The sequence below is a fragment of the Falco naumanni genome, chromosome 1, assembly GCF_017639655.2.
Source record: "Falco naumanni isolate bFalNau1 chromosome 1, bFalNau1.pat, whole genome shotgun sequence".
NCBI lineage: Eukaryota > Metazoa > Chordata > Aves > Falconiformes > Falconidae > Falco > Falco naumanni.
Window position 1 is genome coordinate 126,266,729 of NC_054054.1, and position 20,665 is coordinate 126,287,393.

At 48.8% G+C, this 20,665-nt stretch overlaps 1 protein-coding gene across 4 annotated transcripts in view; it reads right to left on the minus strand.

Annotated features, from left to right (window-relative positions):
* Window positions 1-23: 23 nt before the first annotated feature.
* Window positions 24-20,665, minus strand: part of RPTOR (regulatory associated protein of MTOR complex 1) — a 156,790-nt gene continuing 136,148 nt past the window's right edge. For 2 of the 4 annotated variants that reach the window (XM_040582169.1, XM_040582167.1), the window contains 7 exons: window positions 17,326-17,373; window positions 10,584-10,690; window positions 7,509-7,636; window positions 7,337-7,423; window positions 4,740-4,856; window positions 4,029-4,158; window positions 24-2,501 (listed from right to left, as the gene is read on the minus strand). In XM_040582169.1, the coding sequence (XP_040438103.1) occupies window positions 2,433-2,501; window positions 4,029-4,158; window positions 4,740-4,856; window positions 7,337-7,423; window positions 7,509-7,636; window positions 10,584-10,690; window positions 17,326-17,373 (686 nt within the window). In that variant the 3' untranslated portion in view covers window positions 24-2,432. The remainder of the gene's footprint in view (window positions 2,502-4,028; window positions 4,159-4,739; window positions 4,857-7,336; window positions 7,424-7,508; window positions 7,637-10,583; window positions 10,691-17,325; window positions 17,374-20,665) is intronic. The other 2 variants (XM_040582170.1, XM_040582168.1) reach the window with 1 other exon arrangement.

A 20,665-nucleotide genomic window follows, 5' to 3' on the forward strand; every position in this document is an offset into this window, starting at 1 on the left:
CTCTCACATTACAATCGTGTGGTTTTTTTTAATATTTTTTTATTTATTTTTGTAAAATAAATAGAGATAAGTGAACTTTTAGGTAGGACGCTCTGGATCCTTGGTTAAACTTCATGATTGAATCTCTGCATCGGACCTGTGCAAACGGCCCACGCATGCAAACCGGCCCTTAGTGACAAACCCACCCCCCACGCAGGGGCCAGCTGCCCACCATGCACCTTCGCACTTTGCCAGGTGTTTCTTGTTCATTTAATGTATAGACTGATATTAAGTTAAAAATCTTTTTTTTTTTTTTTTTTTTTTTTTTTTAAAGCTGTGTATGTTAATTGGTTACATGTAGATCCCAAACTCTGGCCCCATGCTCGCCGGCCCCCAGCACAGGCAGGGTGCAGGAGATGCGTGTTGCTGGAACAGCATGGGAGCACAGCGGGAAGAGGCACAGCTCTCTGTTAGACCATAATTAACTTTTGGTAACTTAAAAGTGGGACTTACAGGTAGTTTTTCTGAAGTTTAAAGCCTTTGATTCATCATCCTGTGAAGTGGCCCTCGACCTCGCTGCTACAGGGGAGGCAGCAGAAGCGCTGTGGGTAAGGATGCAGCGCCCAGCCTTGGGCATCTGCTCCACCTCCACGGTCCAAGCGCCCTGGCCGAAGCCGGCACCCAGACACGAGTACAGCACTTTGCATTCGGCCTCCCCGCAGCGAGCCCGGGATGGCACCCGGCCACCTCCGCGACCCCCACGTGGTCCTGCTTCCTCCACAGGTACAGGGAACAAGATTATCTGGTGTATAAGGAGCAGTGACAGGTCAGACACACTCCGCAGGTGCCATGGCAGAGGTGAAGCCTCCACCTGTGCAGGGAGAGAATGTTTCTCACCCCTTCCCTCCTTAGTGTTTCCTTCGCTGTCAGCCCCATCGCTGGCAGAGTTTGCTGGGAGCCTGCAGACCCTGTGATAGCGGCTGGAAGAAAAACCGGGAACTTCTGGACTTAGCAGGCCAGCCTTTGTTGCCGCAGTGATTTTTGCACAGCGCAAGTTCTGTTCTTTGCCGGCTAAATTGCACCTCAGCAGCACTTGAAAGAAACTTGTCCTTTGGCTTTGCCTACCCAGTTCCCACACCCATCTCCAGACCCATCACAGATTTCAAGGGACAGAAACATTCATTACTCGGACATGGAAGGTGTGGAAGATGGAGCAGGCTTTCCCCTAGATAGCTGGGACAAAGCTGTTTTGCTTGAAGCAGGACGACCTGCCGTCTTCCTCCTCTTTAGCGATTCTCTTTTGTGCTCAGACCATGTGTGGTTACGTGCCCAGTTCCGCAGGGACAGACAAGCCGCAGCCACGTCCACACAACCTGTGCAGCTGTGTACACACAGCAGCAAGTGTGCAAATTCTCCTAACCATCACTTTGCTGCAAGTGATTGGAGCAAAGAAAGCCTGTGGCTTGACCCTGGAGCCTCCCGCACTGGCTGGGCAGAACTCCCGGGCTACCAAACGTGTTTGTGGAGTTCACTGTGGGCAGAAGGGCAGTGGCTGCAGAAGTAACAGTGACCGAGACACCCCAGACCTTCCCACCCGTGAGCGCTGTGTGCTTGCGTGGAAAGTGGTTACGTGAGTGACTTGCTCCGGGCTTGCTGGGATATTAAGAGACATTTGTTCTCTTTCTTCCCTCTTCTTCCTGTATGTGCAGCCTTATGGTACGGTGGCATCCTGCCCTGCTCTTGTCATGTCCTCAAGCCCCTTTCCTCAGGATCCCTGCCTCCCCTTGCCACCAAGTCACCTTCTCTCTTTGCTTCCGCTGGAGAGGATGCTGCAGAGAGGACCAGGTTCATGCAGAGGAGACACTTCCCTGCCTCCCTTGCCCATGCTCAGGCAGCGCAGGAGCACATACGTTGTTCTGCAGAAGGACAGCTCAGGTCTCGCTGCCCTGTCAGAGGAATTACTGTTTGGCACGGGGTAGGCAGCAGCTGGAGGGGTCCCGTGGTCCGGTCAAATGCAAAGAGCTGTAGGTGAGTCCTGACTTCAGTCCTTAAAGCAACCTACGCTCCAGCAAAACAAAGAAACAAAGACTAAAACAGAAAGCCCTTTTTTCAAGGGTATTGCCTCCTCCGGTCTTTCCAAGCTCAGGAGCCGTGTTTCTAACAGAGAAGCCAACCACTGGAAATAAAAATAAAATGTTCCTTTTCTGTAGCTTTTAGAGGATATAGCTGGAAAACAAACAAACAAACAAACACCCCCAACCAAACAAAGGAGATTGTCTCTCTTCCCCTTGTCAAAATCATCAGTAGCTAAGTCAGAAAAAAAATGTTCAAGTTATGGGTTGCAGCAGCAGCCAACACTAAACATTCAAGTCGATAATTTCACTATGTACATTATGGGTGAGACACGGCCCTGCCCGCTGGGACTCCCTTCTCGGTGCCGCTGCCACGAGCCGTTATCTGATCCGCTTCTCCACTGAGTACACCGAGATGTAGTAGTCATTGCTTCCGACTGCCAGATGAGGCTGCGGGAAGAGCAGATCGGGGATAAACGTACAGGTGTCATGCGGTAAAGAGAGGCACACCACAGGCAAAAGGGTAACGGTCGACATTTCCAGCAGGAACGCCCAGATGCTCGAAGGCTCTTAAGTGCATCTGCCAATGCAGCTCTGACGACATTTCTGCCAGCACCTACATCATCCCAGCGAGTTATATGCCCATTTCAGCCAGAGGGAAAAATTATGGCAACTATTAGTTGCCAACTGCTAACATAATTTTTCTAAATGACTGCAAAACTGCTAGTTAGGAACAGTTGCCTGGACTGAAAATTAGCATGTGAGGCCCGGAACAACCCCAGCCGTGAAGACCTGGGCTGGACAGAGCTCCATTTCTTGGCTTATTTAAAGAGCAGAATGTTTCAAATAATTGGCCACTTCCTTCTCCATCCCCCAAACTGTAGGACAGCAAAACCGCTCTTTAGCTTTTTGCAAAGTGGCTTTTCACAGCCGAGGAGATGAGCCTGCCTTTAACCTGGCCATCTCCAGGATGCAAAATGCACATAACCCAGGCGGGAGAACGGCATTCCCCACCCCCCCACCCCCCTTGCTAATAAAACAAATCATCACAGGGCAGCACAGCTCTTCCCTCCTCTCCTCTAGGCCCTTTACCGTTCCCACTGCTCTTTCCCATTACATGTCAAATATTTGTGCTCTGATTCGCAGATTTCTAAAATAACTCTCCGTCTAAATGCCACCTTTAACCTTCTGCTGTTTTTCCTATCTATGCACTTTGTTTTCTTAGGCTTTCGGTCTCCTTCATTTATTCTTGCCTCTGGGTGAGCCACGGTCCCTAATGCAGATGGGCACCTGCCTCCTAATTAAGTAGCAACCAGATTCTCTCTCTGACAACTACTGCAGAGCCACCTCAGCTGTGACACATTCTGAATTCTCCTCTTTGCTCTGATTCTTTCTAGATTTTAGCAGCTTATGCCTTTAATTTTTGCAGTTCTCTCATTTTTCTGATGTGCAGTTTTTCTACTGCACAGCGTTAGGTCTTCCCAAACCCTTACGTAAGGCGGTGGAAAAGCAGCCCCAGAGACTCAGAGGGCGAGCCTACCGTCTGCAAGAGAAGCGGCACGGAATAAATAAGTACAGAGAATTCTGCATGCTGGAAGTGAGAGGCTGCACCTTTCCAGTCAGCTCCTGGCAAATTCACCTTGGACAACTTCTGTGGCAGGAACTACAGAGCTGAGCCAGGCTGCAGCCCCAAAGCGATGGGGAGAAACGGGGACAGCGTATTGAGTCGATCTGCAAGTGAGAAGGGCTCAGCCACTGGGATTCCTGCCCCAGCCTCACGTGCACAGCACAAAGCAGTGGCATTGCCAGCTTGGTTGTCCGTGACCCACAAGCACTGAGGACCCGGGCCACGAGTCAGGATCAAAGCATCCTCACAACCCCCTAAGGCTGTGCTAGAGGTGTCTGCTCCTTCCTCTCTTCCAACACAGACATAACTACAAAATGCAAATTCCAACATCCAAAAGAGAGAATACAGACCCAGTGAGGATGGAAAGCCAGGCAGCTGATGGCTCCAACTCTTTGCCCCATAAAACCATCGTAGTATTTAATATTGTTGATCAGCTCCCCGTTTCCATTGTAGATTGCAGTGAACTGATTCATTGAGCCACTGGAAGGGAATCAAGAGGACGCAGTGTCACCGAGAACGCTGTGGTACCAACATCATCACTGCCTGCAGCCCCCTTTCCAGCTGTGCTGATGTGAGCTGTGGGCAATGAGTTCTTGGAAGTGGGGGGACCGACTTTAACTGCACTGTGGCAACCTCAGTGCAGAGAGATTTACAGAAAGGTGGGAACCACAGTGATCTGTTACGCTGAGACATAAAAGCCTGAAAAGCTGATGCACCCACAGACTGAAAGTAGATCCACCAACAACCTCCAGGACACGGGGCTGTGGAGCAGTGGCTGGTCCCCACTCAGAGCCCACAGATACATGTGCTGACTCTGAACAGGGATCTGACACAGGAGTGTAAGACTGTACAGCATCCCTCCAAGCCACCAGTGCGCAGTTTTTACTAACGCCTGTGCAAGGGACAAAATTCCTGAGCTGCAGACATGGGAAAGAAGCTGCACTGTTCGTGGTGAGGTTCAAACAAACAACAAACCCAACACAACTCCGCAAATGATGCTTGCAGAGACAAACTGTCCTCTCTGTCCATTCTGGGATGCAAGAGATGAAACTAGAACTTACCATGCAAAGAGGTTGGCTTGTGGGTGAATGTCAAGGGCTGTCAGCCCTTTGACTATCTGAAGGACCTTCATGGACTCTGGCATCCGGGGGTCAAAGAACCGCACGTCTCCATTTACACTGCCAAAACATGAGTTTCACAACGTCAGGCTGTACCCAAACCCGATCCTAAAGCCCAGGAAATCAAGCCGTATGTCTGCCTGTGAGCTTACCACCTCCATCAGAAAATTAGGATGGAGAAGACATGCACGGCTAAATCCTCACTGATGTCACTTATATTTGGTATCACCCACAACGCATTAAGTACTGTGCAAAAAGCTCTGCCCCTGCCCTCAGGAGTGATCCATCATTACTTTTATCGCTTACAGCTCATTGCTGAGTATAAGTGTCTTTACTGTTATGTCATACTCAATACACCAAGCTGCATGTCAGACCCAAATTTCTTCTCCTTTTCACAGTAGGATATTGTATTAGAAAACTCTAACCAGATGGGATCTGCTATTTCCATCCATTACACCAAATGTCTGGACACAGATGCACACGTCCTCGCTGTCCAAAGTACTCTGTGGACCAGGCGTAACAAACCCTGCTAATGCTCCGGTGACGTGTCAATCCTATTAATGACTTTATCAGGGAAGAGAGAATGAGAAAAGCAATAGTGGCAGTGGCAAAATACTGTGCTTAGTAGTACACTGGGACTTTTCAAACAGAAACGATTTGTTTCTGTTATGTGATGTCCCTGAAATACATCGGTAGAATCACATCTGTTAGATGCGTAGAGACAGACAAACAGAAAAGTCTCTTACAGAAATGAAATTAAAAATCAACTCATCTGATCTTATTCTGGGGGCAGCAGAAGTAAGGCTTTTGGCACCACAACTTTTAAAGAGTTATTTTTTCCAAGTCACTGATGGCCATAAAACTGTGAATTGCCCTACAGAGTTAAGAACAACGAAAGCATTAAGAAGCATATTACCTTCAGTTTCTTTACCTCTGGAATATCTGATAGCGATCAAAAGGCTGTTATACAGAATTACTTATATCATTATAAGAAACTCCAACTCCAGATGTCACGTAATTAAATTCAAGACAAATTAAACCTGAGGTTGATTTAGATTCTAAAGACTAGATAGAAAGACTGTTTGAGAAAGATCAAATATACAGTAAATTCATTTAAAGCTTTATAAGACTTGAAAATGGTTCTGAATGTATTGGAAGACCACGCAAGAGCTTTAAAAAGCAAGTGAAGTTCTGTGATGAGTAACTACATGGGCAAACACATCCCAGCGGAGCAACAGCAGGCAACAAGTCAACAGCAGCGAAGCTGCTCAACCAGAACATTCAGAGGGTGTTCAAGGACCTTTCCCAGTGGCGCCGTCAGACCTGCTGGCTGACGAGGAGCCCCGCGGCGGCACCAGCACGCAGACCGCCGCGGCTGAGCACAGTGGCGTGGGGAACCAGCGCGGGGCAGTGGGGAGTGGCAGGTGCTGGCTCCATCACCAGCCCTGTCCCACAGACTCCTGCCTCCGCCGAGGCTCAGCGACCCGCTCCACAAGCAGTGCAGTGCCTGTGAGTTTTTCAGGAAATAGTTACACCGAGACCCCGCTATGCCCTAACATTTGGGTTTCTTTGGATCTTGCTGTCAACTGAAGAGAGTGAAGTGGGAGAAATCAAAAGCCAGGTGGCTTGTCTCAACAAACCGAGTTCCTCTGGGATGAGACCAGACCTGTCTTTTGAAGCACATTTTCTCCTACCTCTTCAATCCCAAGAGAAAGCACCACATGCTGAGAAGGGCACCAAGGAGAGGGGAAAAACAAGCCCTCAGACCCAGCTGGCCAAGCAGACAGGCCTGACCCCTGGGATTGCTGATGGAGATTACAGAAAGGAAGATTAAAAACTCTAATATGTGAGCTCGACAAATCTGGTAGCTGCATCACATAATCCCCTTTCTGAAAATCTTAATACATTTTTGCTGGCCCATCTCCCACCTCAGGAATGTTCTGAATCCTAGAAAATTATGTTTTGTTTCCATTTTGTAATCAAGAAAGAGAGCCTCTTTGTGTGCAAACAGTAGCTTTGTGACAATAAATTATATTCTGCTGTTCTTTAATGGCCAAATAAGTATATGCTGCTCTCTCTGCAGTATTTACCAGGCAGCAGAAATGGATTTATGTGTAGAAAATTGCTAGACAGCAAAGTAATCCTGCACAGCAATATGCCCAACAGATGCAACAGCAACCTTCCTTCTCTTGTTCTCTCTCAAATGACCCCACGGAGATGTTGGCAATAACGAACAACAACCATAAGATATACTATATCTAGCTTAGGTTTCTGGTTCACTCGATTCCTCCCTCACATGCCTCGTGACAGTGATTTCAGCAGATGCCTTCTTGTTTACTCTCAAACCATGCTAACAGGCTTCCAAGGAAAGCTTCAGATTTCTTTTTGCCTTCTCTCCATCAAGTTTGGAGCAGGAGTTAATTACTAAAGCAAATGTCAAACTAAAGAGCTTTACCCTCTTAGCTCTTGAAAAAACAGAGGCAGAATTTAAACACAAAAATAAAGTGTGTTGAAGGGAAAACAGCTCAAACCTCTCTTACCTGACGCTCATGATATTGCCTTCGGGATGTTTCTGCAAGTACGCTTTCACCACCCAGGCTGTGTGCTCCCGGTAGGTCATGACACGGCTGAGGAGCAAGCAGAGAAATGTTTTGAAGGGGAGGAGGAGGAAACACGAGGATCCCACCGAGCCTGGGAAGGACGGGCAGTTACCATTCGCTCAGAGCCATCCTCCTGTCAAACACGCGGATGGAGCCGTCACCCAGCCCTGCCACAATTAACGAGCGATGAGAATCACACGAGAGGCTGGTCACACAGCTGTCAGCTCCAGTGGGGATATCCTGAGGAGAAAGCACACAAAAGCCAAGCTGAGACCACGACAAGTCTTCAAGTCATGACAGTCAAGGTCCTAAACCAGAAGGACCCAACGTCCGCCCCCGCTTCCTTTCCCCGTTCTGTCACTCAGAACGCTACGGCACTACATTGGTGTGACACTTTCCTTTGGGCTCTCCGGATGCCACCAGGGACAAGGGGGTGGTGACTCTGGGGACGATGGCCATTGCTGCTGCCCTGTGCTGAGCCACACATCCCACAGTTCAACCCAAAGAGCCAGGCCCCCAGGAGGAATTTCCAGCAAAACCAGCTTTTGCAAATCATTCAGCTTTATACGCCCAGATGAAGACAAGGTCTGTTTTGGGAAGGAAGAATCAATACTATTCTCTACTAGGAATATCTAACTAGTTAAAATAAATGGCCAGAGGAGTTATTTCTCCATAAACGATCTCTGTTGTGTACAAGTTGTAAATGCCATAGGAATGGCAGGATGGACAGTATCTGTTTGAAGAAGAGTCACATAAGACAAACATACCTGTAGAAAGCAAAACCTCATATATCTAACACCACATATAAAGCCAAACATATAGTATGCCATAGGTAATAGCACCCATGCAAGAAAGAGGCACAACAAAGCTGCAGCAGGGTGTTAGGTACAAAGCTGCAAGGTATTAACCCTTTTTATGCATCGTATAAACACCCGAGTGAGTTCTAGGAAGTTACTTAAATGCCCTGCATAAAATAAGCTTGCTTTTTTTTTTTTTTTTTTTCCTGCCTGTACCAGACAAAGAAACATATCTAGCCCCTGGAAACCATAACATGATTTTGCCAGAAGGCAGTTCCCTTTACACAGAATGGCTCCAGTTATCACTAATGAAGTCCATTTCTTTCTGTTTCTTTTTATTTTCTTTTTAAAACACTTGGCGCTCTTCCTCCTTTTGTCCTCAGGATCGCGGCTGCACTTGTGCGGTGGCTGCTGGCCGTCGCAGTCCGGCCAGGCGAAGCAGGCTGCGGCTGGAGAGCCGGGGCGTGACCTTCCCCCGCGCCAGGCAGCCGCGGCAGCAAGCGGCGGTGACACAGCCCTGGGCTCTTCAGCAGCGTCAGTGTGACACGCAAGCCTTTGACAACACGGTGAGCTGCTGACTACGCTGCTGGAGAGCCACTTACGCAAGATAACGCGAGCCAGCGCCGTGCCACCTACCAGTGTCTGCTCTACGACATGTAACGAGGAGATCCAGGTTACCCCATCGGACACCAGATACTGTGCGTAGTAAGACAAGTGACACAGAAAACAGAGGCTGGAGCTTGCGAGGACAGCTATGCTGGGAATACAGGGTGCCCCCTTACTCTAACGCTGCTGCTTTCCCCCTTTTTACGTGCTGTTAGCAAAAGAATTGCTTGGAATAATAGCTCCGCCTGTTATGAGGAAAAACATTTTCAATCACAACAGGTAAAAAAGCTAAGCAGCACAGAAAAAGTAGGATAACAATCAGGAGACACTTCAGAGCTGCGTTAGCTAACGTCACACGTCAGCGCTATTTTTGGTTCCGTTCACCTCCCCAGCCTCAGCCGCGCGGAGCTGCTGGCTGGAGGCACCGGCCTTGGGCTGCTCCAGCTGCCCGACCCAGGTCCTGCCTGTGAAGCAGGAGCAACCAGCAAAGTGAAAATGAAGCACGTGTTTCTTCAGCTACATCCCAAGTGCTTCCAGAGGTACGCTTTCTGTAGTTCAAAGGGTGGGAAGGCACCTTTATGAGCTTGGATGACATAGCTTTGCTGCTCTTTGTGCTGAATTTCACTTTTCCGCTGTTCCTGAGTCAGGAAGTTCCAATCACTACAATTTCAACACAACCAATCTTTGCAATTAAAAAAGAAACAACATGTTTTCAGATACTTTCAGTGCAATCGTTAATCATCCTAATTTAAAAGATTTTCGCCTCCTAATTTTGCTGTTCCCTAATTTACAAAGAAAAAAAAAAGAAAGTAATTAAGATTAACATAGGCTTAATTATTCTGCATTGCAGGGTCGAAGTGTCATAATTAATGTTCATCCAAGGGTAATTAATTTCGAGAAGCTTTGAAAACCAGATTTCCTTTTTTCTCCAGCATGGTGACTCCATTCTCACAGACTAGCTGCTTCTCCTTATAATTTGCGAGAAACTTTCACTTGATTACGACCGACAGGCGCGCCTGCAGCTCCTCCTCGCTGCTGCAGCATGCAGCGGTGCACAGGCGTGACTGCTGTCAGCGCGGAGCTGCGGACCCCGAGCGCCCCGGGAGGCACCGGGATGCCGCAGGGGCACAGCAGGTCACCGGCACCTCCATCCTTTGTCACCTGGGCCAACGCGGGGCCAACTGACCCGAGTCAGGCTGGCCCAGGCCAGCAGCAGTCGCGGGGCTGCGTGCCACCAGGGCACGGCCAGGCAGTGCCTGTGCCCCTGTCCTGCCGAGCACCCGGGTGCCGATGGGGAGCGGACGGGGCAGCTATGGGGGTGCTCCCCTCCCCGCGCGGGTGCAACTTTCCCGAAAGCTTCTCCGGCTGGCAGCCACGGGCGCAACGCTGGTCTGCAGTTAGCTCTGGCTGCCCACCAGGGGAGCAGGGGTGGTGGCGGTGAGTGCGAATGCTCCACTGCCAACCCACCTCACCGCTGTATTTCCTCAAGAATTTTTACTCTATTTCAATTACGTGCTAATTAGGAAATCCTATCTGCATCCTGGTGCCTGCCTCTGGATTTCACAGCCTCACCTCTCCCAAATGCTGCTGCACAGCTTCCAAGAAAGACCTGACAGACCAAGTCTGTGCATGTTTTTGTGTATCTGAGGGGGGAGCAGCAGCTCCAGAGCCTGGCAGCTCTTCACAGCAGAGTCCCCGGTGCTCCGGCCATGTGTGGGGTAACCCGCTGCCCGGGATGTGCTGCGGGAGGGGAACAGTGAGCGGGACGAACACGCAGCTGTTACCTGCACTTTCATTTCCCGATCCGTGTCCCAGATCCGGATTATCCTCACATCTCCCGATGTCATCAGGAGCCCGGTTTCTTGTTCCCAGTCGACCACCATTCCTGCTCCTAAGACAAAACACAAGCAGGGTGTGCAAATTACTCTCCACATCAGCGCAGGTGGAGCTGTGCTAATTAGCACACCACCTTCTGTGACCTCATGTGACACAAACCGTTATTATTAAGGAAATGTAAAATTACAGACACACACATCCATACATCCTCCAAACGGGATCAAATCAGCTGGGCCTGGATTTGAGTCCAAAATACACCTTTGACCCCTTGCTTAGCTTAAGGGCTTAGAAAAGCTGAGGCGCAGCTGGCCCCTCGGGCAGGTGAATGTGGCAGCATCCCTGGACGGCTGAGCTGCTGTGGACTTCCAAGGGGGGTCTTAATAAATTATCCACCACTTTGAGAACACCAGATAAAATGGTGATGGAAGCAGACTGAACTGGTGACAACACACAGAGCAAGACCTGTGAGCCTCTGGATTACCGCGACTCCTCATTCTAATGGGAATAGGTGGCTGAGGGGAGATGCTTCTAAACAAGGAATAGCGAAGTCATTGCTGCAAGACACTGAATTAAACAGCTTGGTAGGACAGAAACCAATTTGCTACACAGACAGATAAGGAGAGGAGCATTCTGCAATTACACTAGCTAAAACACGTTTACAAGAGCTTTTGCTCCTCATCTTTGGGGGCATAAACTGATTGCTAGGTGAAGCTTAGAAAAACATCCCATCCATGCTGTAAGAGCATTACAAGGGATTTTCCATCCCCAAAACGCCTGACATGTGCACTTGCCTACAGACAGGTTGCTGGGCTGTATGAACTTTGCTGGTATGACAATTTCCAGAGAAGAATAAATGTATGTCACCTCCTTTCCCAGCTGGAGGAATTAAATGTCCAAAAGCCATCGAGTGAGCCAGCTCTCCTAAGCACAGAGCCACACAAGCATCAGAACAAACCAGAGACTGGGGCTTGGGAAATAGCTGGTAATGAAACCCCCGATTTGGCGGGGGACATCTCTGAGGAACAATTCTTGTACATTTAATTAGAAGGGAGTTCTTTGTACCTGTGTGCCGCCTACACTGTACAGAAACGCTTTGCTTAGAGCAGAGGCTGACCAACCCCAAAGCTATGGGTTTTCCCTGGAGACTCTCATTCGTACATTGCAACACAAACAAAACCCCCAGGAGCACTGCACGAGGGAACCAGACCAGAACTCTGCTTTTTGTCTTTGTTTTCATCTCCTCGGGCAGGCCTCTCCCCTCGGCAGAAGCAGCATCCTTGTCTTGCAGAGCAGCACTTTGCCCCCTCATCCATGCCAAACACTGTGGTGCTGAGCAGCCTTTTGTCACACACGAACCCAGAGCCGGGCAGCGCTCTGCAATGCACCAGGGCTGCAGGCTGCTGCTCCGAGCCATTCGCAGCCGTCTTCAGTGGGATCCCTGTACTAACCACTCCACGACTCACTTGTCCAGAAGGTACAAATGTGATTTTGTCTCGATTTACTGCTAGGAATTAGCCCCAGCAGGAAATTTAAGCCTACCTCAACATGCTCTTGGTCACCAAAGGGCCATAAGTACTTTTTACCGGACCGAACACTTTTACAAAGGGCACAAAGGAAACAACAGAGGAATCCTACAAACACCTAGTTTTCTTCAAAGATGATGAAATGACCTTGTTTTGCACAGATCCAGATAAAACATTTTGCTCATCTCCCCTTCCTAAGCATTGCATCCAAGCCGCTTCCTGATCTTGCTGCATACCACTGAGAAGATTAGTGACGTTTATTGACAGTCCGTCATCTTACTGCAGGAAATTTGGGACTCTCAGCTAAGCTGAGAGCTTGTATCTTTATCTTGCGAGTCAAATTGATTGTTGCTTCAGATTGCCTGGCAACTGAGAGGGCTGCTAGGGATCCAAGGCAAACAAGCAGGCAGTGATTTAGATGATAAACGTCACTGAAGCATTTTCATTTGTCATCTTGTTTATGGCCCATGGGACAAGATAAACCTGGCAGGCTGAGACAGATATCGCCATTACCATCACTGATGGAGTTAAGCAGGCAATGTGCTCTTAGGCGGTTTTAAAGCTCCCGATTTTCCAGTTACATTCCCCAGTTTGAAGACAATGTTTTTCTTCAGTCTGATGGGTAGCAAGTCCCCAGCCTGTGGTGGTTCCAGGTGTCTTCTCTATGGAGGGGATAGAGACGGTGAATTTGGAGCAGTGACTGGCATTTTTGGCGCTTATCTTGGTGTACCTGTCAGGAAATTAAGCACCGAAGATATGCAGCGATGGCGTCGCAATGGCTAGGGAAAGTTTCACCGAGGCAAGAAGCTCCAGAACTGTTTCCCTTCACGTGAAAAGGCACTGAGAGCTCCCACGAGAGAGCATCAGCCAGAAAGAAGGGCTCGCCCCGAAGCAGGAGCTGACAGAGAGCCCGGGGCAGGAGGACAGGAGGGAGGTGATGCTGCTGCGCGGTGTGGCTCGTGGTCTTCCAAGCAGTCAGTGCAGCTCCTGCTGTTCTTATAAAACTTAAATAGTCCCTGTAAGCGAGAACCCCTGCCCGCCAGAGGAGAGAAGGGCAGCATTTTGATCATCCCATAACGAGGGATCGTCCCTTTCTTCTGTCAGCCACCTTATTCTCGCAGAAAAATACACAATATCGCTGCTGTTGTTTCTCACGCACAGTGCTGGCGGGCGGCTGCAGCAGCCTCAGGGTACACGATGCTCATATTGCACCACACAACACGGGCGCCAGAAATAACGGAGTATTTACATAAAAGCCGCGGTTGAGGAGAACTCCTGGCACCTTCTTGCTGGGAGATGGGGCTGGCTCCACCTGCAGCTGAACAGTGGCAGGTCCTGGCTGCAGGGGACGATGCCGAGCACCAGCCCCAGCACCAGCCCGGGGGGCTCTGCTCCCGCTGCAGCCCAGGCAACGCCATGTCAAAGAAGCAGGTGAAGGAAAGGGGACCCCAGGATGCAACTGGGAATACTAAACCAGAATTCAAATGTGTTTGAAAAGAAGAAAAGCCTTTGTACATAAATGTAAGTCGTACACAAGGGAAGGAAAGCTTCCTCTGGCTGCAAAATGTTAAATTCAAAGATGACACTCCCAGTACAAGCTGAGACCTAAATAGCTGAACTATTTCTACGGAAGAGCAAACGTTTTCAGGGTACAAATGATACAGTACTGGCTCGTGTTTATATGTTAAATTCCTAGTATTTTGGGATGAGAAGCAAACGTGGGACTTAACGCTAATTATCATTTCCTTTTTAATTAACAGAGGTCCTTCTCCAGGATGTTACAACTGAGACTGCAGCTCACCTGCTGGGTTTTGGCTTGCACGTCTGGCATCTAAGATGCTTCTCAGCCTCATTCTGGCAAAAAGGTAATGTCCTCTGCAAACCCGTGCCACCTCCGCTCCCCCCTGGGCCACTGAGCCAGGTTTTACATTACCTGCCCCACGGCGTCCAAGCTCCCACCTACCTACAGAAACAGTAAACAGTGGCAATGCTGTGACACCAATGCAACTATCGGATAAAGACCAGCAGTGAAACTGTGGTTCCCTCAGAAGCCAAGGAACTGCAGAAACGGGCATCCTAGCAATACACTTTTAATGCATCATTAGCTAAGATTGCAGTTTTCCCATAAGGAACGTTATGTTCTCAGATAATGAGCAAAAAATCTTCCACAGCTCAGGAAAAGAAATTTTTAAAGGTTTGTGGTAGTTTTTGTTTGCTTGCTTGCTTTTGTTGTTGTTTGAGTCTTTTAACACAAGTACTTGCAATTCTGTATGAGGTGAGTTTATGTACAAGGCAACACACACCAACAGGCATTCTGCAAGCTGTAACTTTCTATGGCTGTTCCCCCAGGATTCCCCCTGAGCAACAGATATTTGTCTGGATGGGATAGCTCTTTGTATAAATTTTAATAAATAACACTGGTGTTGAAAGCAGCTGCATTCTGAGTGTCTGCACTTACTTTTAACGTCACTGGAACGTGGCCAACCTGTACTTGGCATTTCAATGAAATCAGGAATACCTATATAGAACACAACATAAAAGCATCTCGGATTCTGACTGGTGATTTTTTAATCATGGGCTTTCCTGGTTGAGCAATGAGGCGCATCACCGTTTTAATTTCCAGGAAGCAGTGGGAAGGTTGTATGACCTCACTCATCATTAATTTCTACAACAGCCTTTCAAAAAGTGTCACTCTTCTTATGCCAAGGACTATGCGCAGCAAGGGGGAAGAGTAGCTGTGATGCTGTGAATCCAATTAAAAGAACACAAACCCCTGGAGCTGCAATTTCTCAAGATTATTTTATTGCCATAAAAAAAAAAAAAATCTGACCAGAAATAAGGTGCTTCTCCCACACTTCCTATTCCTAAAGGACAAGATACCACACCCCAGGGAGATGTGACAAGACTCACTCTGCTTTCCTCTCTCCCTCTTGTTCTCCAGCATAAGCTCCACTTGAGTTTGATCATTTGATCAGCTCCTTTTGCAGGTTAGAGCCTTCCCTCTGCCCAGGCTCCTCGCTGCCAAAGGCTCCCCACACACCTTGGGAGCCCTGCAGCTCCCCAGGATTTTTCCCTTTCAGTAAGCTGCTAAATTTCTAAGAATGCTCCAAGGCTGCCTCTCCACTCTCTCCCATCTGGATCACTGACTGACTGCCAGAAGAGTCAGCAGTATTCAAAGCAAAGCAGGGACTCCAGAGGACAAGGCCCTGTTTTTCTGCAGAGCAGGTAATTTGATGTCTTTCACTTTGTTTCAGGAGCCTCAGGAGCAGGAAGGAAGCAGGGAACTGGCAAGTATGTGCTGATGTTTTCTTGCGTGGCATCAGTATAAATTTTCCTGGGGTAAGACAGATCACGACTGTTAATGTACCAGCACCAAGAAGCCCCCCAAGGCAGCGATGGACAGAGGCAGGCACAGGTCAGATGGATATTCTCTTGTTAACACTGTCTCCTTTGTATTGCTCGTTCGGTTCCGCCAATGGAAGGTAACGCAGCGGCGTGCTGAGACGCCCCAGAAGAGCTGTGACGGAGCAGGAGGTGACGCAGCCTGGGCAGAGGGTCGCGCTGATTCATCAGGAGACTCCTGTGAGCTCAGCTGCCTTCACCATGCTCGACACGCCAGCTGCGGACTCTGTGCTCACACGAACCTGAGGATTCCGGGCTGACTTGCACAGCGGCTGGACATGACCTGGACCATCAAGCCGTTGGCGTTTCTCTAATTCACCACTGATCTGCAACACAGCAGTGCCTGGTGATTCCTACCTAAAACCAGCACGCAGCGATGTGAGAACGAGCAGACACTCTCCTACCTCTCTTCAGTTAAAAATTCCTCACAGAAGCCCAAGCAACAAGAATAGATTTTCTGTGCTTTAGTGACAAAACTAGTATATTTTATCTAAATATTGCTGATGCATTTTGCTGTCAGGCAAACAGCTAATCTCATCCATTTTTAAGACTGCTTCAGCAGGAGAGAAGGAATCCTTTTGCTGTATTTTTCGTTAGGAGAACACCTGGCCAGAAAACGCTGATGAATGCTTTTTATTGATTCACAGTTATTTGTGTGCTTGGGACAGAGCACAATTGCTTGGCATCAGCCGTATCGATCCAGCAAGGAAGCGGCCGGTATTTCCTTAAACTGTTTGGATGCCTGGTTTACTGAGTGGGGAATTCCCTGCAGCCAAGTCTTGCTAATTTTAGCCTTTCCGTTTGCCAGTGGATTTTTGAGTGAAACGCAGAGCCAAGCAGCTAACAGCAACACATCAGCTTTGCTAATTCCTATCCCCACACTCTGTCTCTGAAGAGTAAGAGAGATTTGCAAAGACCTCAAGCTAAAGAGCTCCTAATCACACACCACTGCAATCATCTTTGTCCTATTAATCATTGCAGACACATTCAGCTCGTATCAGTCAGCAAATACTAATAATTGATGAATAACCCAAGATGACTACGTGCACATTAACATCCGTGGATGTGCATACACACGGTGATGCCCTGACACATCAGCCATCTGTTTCCCCTGAAGACCCCAGCAGCAGAGGAAGGGGCCAGGCTCCAGAGCAATGCAGACACTGCACAGTCCTGGCTTCTACAGATGGAGGCTGGTGACTTCACCTGCCTTCCTTCCATGTGAAAGGACAGAGTTTAGAAAATTTATTAGGCATATCCTTGCCAAAAGCCTGCTGTTCTAAGCCTCCTGGGAAAGATTCATCAGCTTCTCCTTTACACATGTTCATTATAGCAAAAGCGTATTACAAATAAACCCCTGTAAAATCCACATTAGCTTAATGGTGGTTCATGTTTGCAACTGTCATTCAAGCACTTTTGTTCAGGGACACTTTGAAATCTTCCTGGAAAAAGAGCGCCTTGCACACCCCACCCACACCTCCTCTCCCTGCAGAGAGCATGACAAGATGCCCTTCTCCCAGCGGCTGGCTACGCGTACCTACAGAACACAGACACCCTCCTGCATTTCCCACGGCTCTTACGGACACAGAAACAAGGCAAGGAATGGGAGAGGTAGAAGCAAAGCTTTCCAGGAACCACAAGGACCCAGCAGCCATTCAAACAATGCCAAGAAAACCAACCAAACAACCAGTCAACCAACCCGAAGCCAGGCGAGGAGGTCCTTCCCACCCCAGCTGATCGTAGTAACAGGAAAGAAAGCACTCACCTCCCTGTTTACTTCTGTCAAGATAGATTGAAACCCTTCGGGCCAGACCTGTGAGAAGACAGGGATTAAGGGGTTGATGCTAAGGGTAAGTTGGTCAGCCAGAGCAAAAATAAATCTTAAAAAAGGATTAGAAAAAGCAACTTAAATTAAAGGAAAGAACATAAAGGAGAAGCAGAAGCACCAAGAGCAGCACATGCCTCCATCCAGCGAGCAGCTTCAATCACAGCATTCCCTGGGAAGCCATCAATGGCAGCGCTTGTCATGTGTGAAGTGAGTATTCTGGCTGGCTGCCAACAGCACAGATTTGACATTTCTTCTTGAACAAGGAGACTATCCTTTGCATGATCTGGTCCCTGTTCTGCAGTAAAATGCATCAGGAAGTGACAGACGGAAATCCAAATAACTCATGGCATCTGTACAAAGCAAACCAAGCACGGAACACGAGGCTTCTGCCCAGAAGGTCTGGGCTCCCCACAGTGAGTGCCGCGGTACCAGGGGCTCCTCTGCCCCACTTCAGTGGACAGACAGCTGACCGGCACAGAGAGGGCAAACGATTTATGGGTGCTCTGTTTATGCAGCTCAAACAGCAGGTTAGCCCCCGACACAGACTAGTTTCCAGCCACTGTAAAACCCCAGGCAACAAGACAGCATGGCAGCAAACGGGGAGGTGAGAGGCAGCGTGGGGTAACCCTGGGAAACCCTGCACAGGGTTTGGGAAGAGACCTGGCCAGCTCAGCCCTTGCCCTTTGGAGGCAATCTACCGGTTCTCTTTGCTGGACTGGAGAAGGGAGAACAAAGCAGGCATCTGCAGAGAGCACACACACGGCTGGGGAGGGAACAGCTGCGCAGGCGGCGTTTGGCAATTGTGAAGCAGCTGGTTACGCTTCGGTATTTTTCCAAATTCCAGAACTATGCTGCTTTCAAGGGCAAAGCCATTCTGACTGGGGAGTTGTGGCTCGCTTCCCTTTGTCACAAAGAAACAATACAGACCATGTCAGATTCGCTCAGAGCCACGAGCATGGCCACGTGCGGGAAGAGAAGCGCGAGCGCCGCAGGGCCCCGACCCAGCGCGGCCCCAGCCGAGGGGCTGTGCTGCTCCCAGGCTCGCACAGCCCACCGCCCACCGCCGCCCACCGCCCCTCTCCAGAGAAACTGCCGTAATGACCAGTCTCCTGCTGTGAAATCACAGCTTCAGTGCACATCAGGTTTATGTTCTTCCTGCGCTGCCCAACAGAGAATGCCGGTTTTCCTGCCTCTCCTGACACACTTGGCTACTAACAGCGGGGCTTTGCCCACCCCTCAGCCCCCCCCCCTCACGCCAGAGGTTTGCAGGCACCGCCGTACACCAGAGCACCTGGTACCAACGTGGCTTTAAACACCCCAATTCTGACTGAAAGAGACTTTTGTGGTGCATTGTGAGTGCAGAACTAAACAAGATCAAAATAAAAATAATAAAAAACAATCTTCTACAGAAAAAACGAGGGTGCCCACATGGCGGTTTGCCAGTGTTTAAATTAAGACTCACCTACCCCGACTCTCAATCAGCTATTAAGTGCAATGAACTGGGGCCAAGTTGAACACACTAACTCGGCCGTACCAGCTCATTTCTCTCACCTCAGCTCACACCACGAACAGGTCCTTTGCAGAATGTTAAAGTTTAAGTTCTGTGCCTTACGCTGGTCTGTTCCCCACTCCCAGGCAGCCCCGGAGCACGTTATCGTTGACCTCCCATTGCTCAGACAATCCAGGGATGCTTTTCAAGCTTCCAAAGGATGTATTTAGATATGGCATATTCCTCTCTGCTTTTGTAAGTGGGAAAACTGTCTAGAAAAGTCAGTATTCTGGTTGCTGTCAAGACAACTATTGAATTCAGAGATGATGTAACACAGGGGAAAGGGTGGGAGAGGAGAGAATGAAATCAATAGTAGGAGCAAACTCACTCCAGTAGAACTCCTGAGCTCTGCAGCTTCAAAGATGCATCTTCAGTTTTATGAGGCAGTGCTGGACCACAACTATGCTCTTGGCAGCAAGATAACTGTTGAAGAGAGTCTCATTTCCAAGGGGACTCGATCCACATAGATCTTTTGAAGTGACTACATTTATTTCTCTCTCCACAAAGAAATCTGCCCTTCCAAACCTAATTCTATTGCTCCAAAGGTGAAAAGCAAAGAAAAAAGGAGTCAGACTTCTTAAGACCATAAGGGGGGGAAAAGGGGGCAAAAAAACCCCCAAACTATCAGAAAGAGAACAGACTTAAAAGTTTCAATACTCCTGTTTTGGCAAGTTAACCATTCAACTCTTAGAGCTAAATCAGCTCTTGCCTCAGCTCTTAACTATTTTGCAATGTCAAACACTGATGCTAGCAATCCTTTCTGCTGCATTAAGGGCCTGCAGAGAGTAAGGTACAGTCAGCAAATGCTATGCTCTGGTAAGGCGTGCGCAGAAAGTGAGGCAGGAGAATGGAATTAGCCTGAAGGAGCTCAGGCGACAGCTGTCAGCACCCTCCCTACACGGCTGAGGATGCGGCAAGAAGCCAACGGTCAGAGCAGTCTGGGCGAGTCTGCTACCAGCACCAAGGAAGCAAATCCTGAATCCAGGGATGGTAAACATCAGGCAGCATCCCTCAGGGAAGCCGCTGTTGACAAGAAGAAATACAGACTCAACAACACTACGAAGGGCAACTGGAGATGACTACTGGACACCTTCCTCTCTCCCTAAGGAGACCCAGGGCTTCCAGCATCGGTGCACTGCCACCGGCTTCCTCCCGCTTTTAATGACATCTCTGGAACAGCAGGTTTTGACCACGGCAATTTTCACAGTAGGCTGCAAACTTCCAGCAGCTTATAATCAGTTTTGCGCATATACCGCAGCGAGGCACAGAGCCTGAAGTTACCTTAAATACAGTTCCTCTTGCCTCGAACACCAGCGACGAACCATGAGGTGTTAAGGAAAACATCACAGATACCAGCACAAGGCAGCACTAATAAAATCCAATGAATAGCTAAAAGAGCTGTGTCAGGCTCCTGTGATGAACCACATAGGCTCAGAAATGAGAACTGTCAGATTTTAAGGTCAGGATGAATTATGATGGTCATCTCATCCGACCTTTTGCATAGCACAAGCCAGGGAGAGCCTCACCCAGCAATTCCTGCATCAATCCCACAAGTGCTGATTGAACTACCGCACGTTTAGAAAAACTTGTAGCCTTGGTTAAAAATATTCCAGTGACAGAAAATCACCATCAGAGCATTAGTACATTACCAGGTCTCAGAAGGACGAAACGTCCACCTCCTTTAATGTCCTAAAACAGACTTCAGGGTTACTCAAGCTGGTCTTCTGG